This window comes from Schistocerca nitens, chromosome 7 (assembly GCF_023898315.1).
Source record: "Schistocerca nitens isolate TAMUIC-IGC-003100 chromosome 7, iqSchNite1.1, whole genome shotgun sequence".
Classification (NCBI taxonomy): Eukaryota; Metazoa; Arthropoda; class Insecta; order Orthoptera; family Acrididae; genus Schistocerca; species Schistocerca nitens.
In genome coordinates this window covers 359,681,751-359,689,709 of record NC_064620.1, presented here as the reverse complement: position 1 = coordinate 359,689,709, position 7,959 = coordinate 359,681,751, and the positions used below count along the sequence as shown (strand labels likewise).

General features: G+C 40.1%; 1 protein-coding gene across 1 annotated transcript in view; it reads left to right on the top strand.

The window, feature by feature from the left end:
• The first annotated feature begins 3,509 nt into the window (after positions 1–3,509).
• Positions 3,510–7,959, top strand: part of LOC126195626 (odorant receptor Or2-like) — a 66,120-nt gene continuing 61,670 nt past the window's right edge. The window contains exon 1 of the mRNA XM_049934252.1: positions 3,510–3,845. Within this exon, the coding sequence (XP_049790209.1) occupies positions 3,510–3,845 (336 nt within the window). The remainder of the gene's footprint in view (positions 3,846–7,959) is intronic.

The following is a 7,959-nucleotide window of genomic DNA, read 5'->3' as shown; positions in this document are numbered from 1 at the left end:
TCGACAGCATCGAGTTTTTGGAAACCCATTAGATGATCTCGGAGGTTGGCTTCTATGACCTCGCACTACGTCCACAGCAGGCATATCGAGAGTTAGAGTAGGCACAAAATATCTGTTAGTTGACTTTCGCTGTTTGAATTTACATATTGTCATATGGAGATGGGACGTGGAGCTGTGGTCACTAGAAAATGGAGCATGGCAAGAAAACGGTTTTCTCGGTTTAAGGAGGATCGTTTTGTCATTAGTGACTCTCCACGTTCAGGAAGACATTCAGAGTTTGATGAAGATCGTTTAAACCCTTAATACACAATGAATCACGTCAGCGTACTCGAGATCTGGCAAGTGAGATGAAGTGTGATCATGCCAAAATCGTGTGACATTTGCATGCAATAAGGAACGTTCAAAAATCCGGTACATGGGTACCGCATTCTCTAAGCCAAAGTCACAAAATCAGCGGCTGGCCGTCTCTGCTTGCTTTTCAACAGGTCGTGAACATCACCGATAATTCCTATCCCGTATTATTGCTGGTATCGAGAAATGGTGTCTTTATGCTAACATCAGCAAGGCAGCAATTAGCTGTACTATATCTGCATGCATTCACAAACTATAATGTTATGCGACTAGTGGAAAAACGGCAGTGTGCTGTACTACGAATTGCTTCTTCGAGGTGAAATCATCACTGCCGACATTAATGTCAACAACTGAATCGTCTTGCAGGCGCAGTGCAAGAACAACCACCAGACTGCTTGAAGTGATGCTACTCCACGATAAAGCCCGCCCTCATTATGCTAGACTGACAAAAAATAATGCACAGGAGTTGGGAAGTCATTCCACCCCCACCTTATTCATCTGATCTTGCGTATCTTTTCCGCACGCTGTCGGATAACCTTCAAGAAACTTCCCTCCTGGATGAAAATTCGCTCCAAATACGGCTCGACGAATTATTCGCCTCGAAACCAAGTGATTTCTTCAGCCGCAGAATCTGGAAGTTACTACTGTGTTGGCAGATTGCTATAAATAGTGAAGGAGAATATATTATTAATGACTAAAGCGTCTGTTATCTATATATGCCGTGTTTATTAAATATATCGGAAAATGCTACGATCTTATGTATCACAGTTGTAGCTATGCTCCTTTTTCCTCTCTTATTCTCTTTATTGGAATATCTAGTAGCTCCAGCAACCCTCTCAAGCACACTTAATGCGATTTTTCAGCCTCTTTTGCGTCTCCCGTCTAAAATTTAATGGCAACGCATATGATCACACGTGCCTGGTTATGAAGAACATTCTCAATACCCATAGTACGCGAGACCGCGACGACATGTTTTATACTCTATGTGATCAAAAATATGCGGACACCTGGCTGAAAATGACTTATACGTTCGTGGGGCTCTCCATCGGTAATGCTGGAAGTTAGTATGGCGTTGGCCCACCCTTAGCCTTGATGACAGCTACCACTCTCGCAGGCATACGTTCAATCAGATGCTGGACGGTTTCTTGGGGAATGGCAGCCCATACTTCACGGAGTGCTGCCTTGAGGAGAGGTGTCAATGTCGGTCAGTGCGGTCTGGCACGAAATCAGCGTTCCAAAACATCCCAAAGGTGTACTATAGGATACACGTCAGGATTCTTTGCAGGCCAGTCCATTACAGGGATGTTACTGTCGTGTAACCACTCCGCCACAGGCCGTGCATTGTGAACAGGTGGTCGGTCATTTTGAAAGATGCAGTCGCCATCCCAGAATTGCTCTTCATCAGTGGGAAGCAAGAAATTGCTTAAAACATCAATGTAGGCCTGTGCTGTGAGACTCAAAACAACCAGGGGTGGAGGCCCCCTCCATGAAAAACACGATATGGAGTACCTGGCAGTAGGTGGCAGCACAATGTACCTAATATGAAACGTATATTTTGGGGGGTGTACGGATACTTTTGATCACATAGTGTAGATGCGCACATCGGCAGGCGACCACGAAATTACGTGGCTGCAACTTCGTCGCAACGGCATGGAACGGCCCAGCTCTCAGGACGAGAAAGTCTTACCACACAGGGGCCACGTTATTCTGCGCGAGCTCTACTGGCTTCTTGCACAGGCTGATTTTATTTGCTGTACTTACCGAGCAGGTGTTGACAGATGTGAAAATTACCGAACTATCAGTTTAATAAGTAACAGCTGCAAAATACTATCGCGAATTCTTTACAGACGAATGGAAAAACTGATAGAAGCCGACCTCCGGGAAGATCAGTTTGGATTGCGTAGAATTGTTGGGACACGTGAGGCAATACTGACCCTACGACTTATCTTAGAAGAAAGATTAAGGAAAGGCAAACCTACGTTTCTAACATTTGTAGACTTAGAGAAAGGTTCTGACAATGTTGACTGGTATACTCTCTTTCAAATTCTGAAGGTGTCACGGCTAAAATACAGAGAGCGAAAGGCTATTTAACATTTGTACAGAAAGCAGATGGCAGTTATAAGAGTCGAGGGACATGAAAGGGAAGCAGTGGTAGGGAAGGGAGTGAGACAGGGTTGTAGCCTCTCCCCGATGCTATTCAATCTGTATACTGAGCAAGCAGTAACGGCAACAAAAGAAAAGGTCGGAGTAGGTATTAAAATTCATGGAGAAGAAATAAAAACTTTGAGGTTCGCCGATGACATTGTAATTCTGTCAGATACAGCAAAGGACTTGGAAGAGCAGCTGAACGGAATGGACAGTGTCTTGAAAGGAGGGTATAAGATGAACACCAACAAAAGTAAAACGAGGTTAATGGAATGTAGTCAAATTAACTCGGGTGATGCTGAGGGAATTAGATTAGGAAATGAGACACTTAAAGTAGTAAAGAAGTCTTGATATTAGGGGAGCAAAATAACTGATGATGGTCGAAGGAGAGAGGATATAAAATGTAGACTGGCAATGGCAAGGAAAGCGTTTCTGAAGAAGAAAAATTGGTTAACATCGAGTATTGATTTAAGCGTCAGGAAGCCGTTTCTGAAAGTATTTGTATGGAGTGTAGCCATGTATGGAAGTGAAACGTGGACGATAAATAGTTTAGACAAGAAGAGAATAGAAGCTTTCGAAATGTGGTGCTACAGAAGAATGCTGAAGATTAGATGGGTAGATCACATAACTAATGAGGAGGTATTGAATAGAACTGGGGAGAAGAGGGGTTTGTGGCACAACTTGACTAGAAGAAGGGATCGGTTGGTAGGACATGTTCTGAGGCATCAAGGGATCGCAAATTTAGTACTGGAGGGCAGCGTGGAGGGTAAAAATCGTAGAGGGAGACCAAGAGATGAATACACTATGCAGATTCAAAAGGATGTAGGCTGCAGTAGGTACTGGGAGATGAAGAAGCTTGCACAGGATAGAGTGGCATGGAGAGTTGCATCTAACCAGTCTCAGGACTGAAGACCTCAACAACAACTCTAACCGAGCCTTTTGACGGTATTAGTCGCAGAACCGCGAAACTGTACTCCTACAGGCCTGTTTCGATGTGCAGGGAGTACTGGAGTATGGGCAGCGCGGCACCGTCTCCTTCGGCGGCGGCGGCAGCAGAGGCGGCCAGCGACCTCGACCACCTGCTGCGCCCCCTGCACTGGGCGGCCGTCCTGCGGCACCCACGCCGCGCCTCCGCCTCGCCTCTCTGCTTCAGACTCTGCAGCATCGCCATGGCATCCTTCGCCTTCTCGTCCACCTGCTCCGAGGTCACCGTGCTGTTCCGCGACGGCACGGCTGACCTGGACGTCTTCACACTGACCCTTAGCGTTGTGGACACAAACACTATCTGGCTCTTCCGCATGGCACACATTGTTATGTGCGAGCGTGCCTACCACAGACTCACCGGTCAGGTCAGTGTCGGAACTATACGAGCATTACACTGGCACACGTTACTCCAACTCCAGAACTTGTATATTTCACATATGCAAGATTTTCGTTTTAGCTCGAGACATGTAAGTATTCCGAAAACGAAGCATCGTACGAAGAAGAAAAAATTATCTGCGTGAAACGTTAATGTTACAAAAGGGAACATTTCTCTTTGCTACAATTGGCCACCTCCTGAACCGCCCCCCCACCCCCCTCTGTACAGGAAATAGATTACAGTGTCTACGCTACACAAGACCTACATTTCTGAAGCGCAATCACATACGGAAATAATAATTTACACGACGAAAGTAAGTAGAGGAGTGTCCTTGTCACAAACGACCAAACTTTATTGAGCTATAATTTTGTTTAATTTACGTCTATGGTCACAATCTTTTTTGTTTAACAGATTACCGGTTTCGGTCTTTAATGACCATCATCAGACCTGTTTCATAAAAACAAAGTCATAATGTACTGCAGCCATAGTGGCATCGTCAAATGTTGACGATGCCACTATGGCTGCAGTAGATTAGGACTTTGTTTTATGAAACAGATCTGATGATGGTCATTAAAGACCGAAACCGGTAATCTGAAAACAAAAAAGATTGTGACCATGGACGTAAATTAAAGAAAATTATTACATATACGGGCCATTGTGTTTTTTCGTGACGATGTTGCAGTTTGTGATACTTTATTTAGCTCTTTGCAATTATGTCACTGTTGTGGGAAATCATGTAGAAGCAGACTCAGTGACACGGTTCTCAGCCTGCAACCCCACACATGCACAAACAGTGAAACACATTTTAGTATCTACTTGAAGCAGATCAGATCCATTGATGTCTCCAAAACGATAGTAGTATCGATGAGTTCCTTATGAAAGTTTGTTGCATCTTGTATCGGTGAAGTATGCCAAGACTTGGAATTATATTTCAGTATACAATCAGTAGACATATTTCTTCTGTCCTGACAAGACACTGAGTTTGTGATGAATGGTCGATCAGTTACAATTTGTTACATTTACAATATACAATTATCTATATTCAGGCAGGAGTAATCAGATACTGCATAGTTGTACATATGGTCTACACATGTAGTGTAATGGTAACAACGGGTTTCCATGTCTATAAAAAAAGTAATTAAAAATGTCATCATGGTTTTACTATAATGAATTACAAATATATCAGACAAGTAAATCAGGTGAAACTGTGTACCGTAATACACAGGATAAGGAATATTTGTTATATATGTACAGAATGACCTACAGAAAATTCTAAATCTCTTCATATAAATATGTTTGTGTGGACATCAGTGAAATATGCAATAGTACAGAGAGTATGGTAGATAGAGACACATAGGGATAGTGATCACATACAAGAAATAAGCACATGAGGATAGTGATCGCACGCACAGATAAGGAGAACACAAATATCACAAAGATATAATTAGGAAAACTATGAATTAGGGAATAACGAAGATTTACATCAAAGAATACTTTACGCAGTCAAACGTCAGTCTGTTATTATACCTAAAATGGTCAGTAAGTAGCATAGTATCTCATTATGTTTCATCCTTGTTCATTTCTTAATCATTTTGCCCAAACTTTTCATCAGACTTCCAACAAATTCTACTGTTTACTTTATTTCTTTGCTTCTTTCTGTCATAAGTTTTATACATTCTTATAAGTGAACGTTATTTAGTTCAGTTGCCCTACCTAAGCATTTGACATCTTTTCCCTACCTAACGACCTCTCACATTTGCCCTACTTAATGATATTTCATCCAATATTTATCCTACCTAATCATTGTATCCAAAATTCATCTTTTTGACTATTTCATTCGTCACATATATGATTTACAATCTCCATTCTTACATTTTTCTCCTTGCTTCCTCCTTACTCATCATTCATGACCTCTTACACATATTACATGAATTATGAGAGCTCACTACAGTACTATACTTAACAAAATTATTATACTAATGGCATCTTATAGTAACAATTTATACAGCGAATGAGCATTATAAAGAAACTCAGTAAATAACGTAAGTGTAAGAGGCAAACACAACCTGAAAATTCCTGAAGCTAAAGCAATACATGTTATTATATTACATTATATGTAAATACAAGAAGACAATTCACAGTGCCACACATGTTGGCAGAAAAACATACATAAAAAGACATTATCCTATGAAGTAGAAAAAAGAATAAAAGCAGAAAAGTAAAAAAAATCATCGTTAGTACCCTACACAGTACCTGAATGTCCTTCCACTTATTGCAGTGGATTGACTATCCATGTCATCTTGATTTTCAAATTTTCGAAGCACCTAAGGTCATAGACAATACTGTTATAACATAGTTTTGTATACATGTAAAGTTTATCTGTTAAAAGAAGAAAAGGCTGATTAGTTCTACAGAACTCAGTAGAATTCATTCATCACTATAAACAAGAATATAGACATTCCCTCAAAGGCAACTCACAAAAACTTCAGTGAGGTACCATATGCTAAAAGAGTGTGTTACAAAAATGTTGCATAATTTTTCATAAAATAATCATAAACTCCACATCAAAGCCATAACTGGGTTGTCTCCAATCACATTACCTTCATTCACTCTTGTTATCTAACCACATCGTTTCAAAAAGTTACCTCTAACACTTGTAAACACGGAATGGAACCACATGGCACAAAAATTGACTATAACAAGAAACAGAGTACCTAAGCCCTAAACATTACTCACTCATTGTTTCTCTACATTTAATCATTGCCTAGGTTTATTCTAGTATGCACCATAAATCTCAAAATTATCATCTCGTGTACCCAACCAACATAAATCTCATTATCCTATTACAGCATTAATCATATTTGCTGTCTTCATCTCAATATATACATCAAATAACAATTTCCAGCTTTGTTTTCATCCACTTATTTCCACATAAACAACACCTCACAGCTATAACTGTAAATATTACAGAACAGTAAACAGTACTTCACTACCTCACAATATATACAGAAAAAACTCCTTACAAAAATACCTATTACTCTTCTTTCCAGACAATACAAGCAGGTTATATATCTCATCAGAAGTAGCAGAAAATGTTATATATATCTGTCTTATCATCACTGTGTATAGCCAAAAAATGTTTCTCAAGTGAACAACACATTGCTGATAATCTGTGCCTCCTCTCACAACTGGCTTTTAAAAAATGCTGACAATATTCATTTTATTAGAAATTATTTGCTCTTATTCGGGTTCTAGGTGAATTTTCGAAGTTCGTTGCAGTTTGTTTAGCGTACAGGTCATGGTTGCAACGCGCCCCATTTGTTGCGTTATAAATGAAGTTTGTTGCTCGCGAAACTCGCTCTGGCGTGCGGTGCAATAGCATTGTTCATCGCTAACTGTTGCTGTGCGCTGTATTGTAATAAATATTTTCGAAATAGTTGACATTTAGTTGTACCTTTTGGGTACAATTTTAGTAAATAGAATTATTCTATGTATGGTTACAGAATAATTTCTTTCAGATTTAGTCACGACACGACTGGTAAAGTCTATACTTCTCTGGACAGTTACACCATTCTCTTCCATTTCTTGGAAACATGATTGCGAAACATGATTAAGTCTCTTGCTCTTGTGTGTCTGGATAGTTTCAATTTCCACAACGTTGTCATGTACAGTTCTACGAATCCTATAATGTCCCTCATATACAAGAAAGAATTTCGTGGAATAGATGAGCGCCAAGCCCTATTTTCGATGAGTCCGTTGATAAGCAGAAGTCTCTTGATAAATCATAATGAGCAAGTACTCGAGCATTAAGAATTACATCTTTCAAACTTTGAAACTCTAACTGTGTTTATTCATTCCAGTTGCAAGTGGTGTGTTCTCCAGTAACTGAACATAATTTACTAGTGGCACATTTAGATAGCAGCGTTAAAAATTTGCTAAATCTTGGAATCTTCAAATATTATGTTTTGTGGAAGAAGGGGAACTGCCCACATTTCTTCAGGTTTCTCTGGGTCTGGTTCAATACCTCCGGATGAAATTATATGACCAAAAAGTTTTACTCTTTTTTTTTTGTACACTCTCATTTTGCAAGTTGATACTGATTT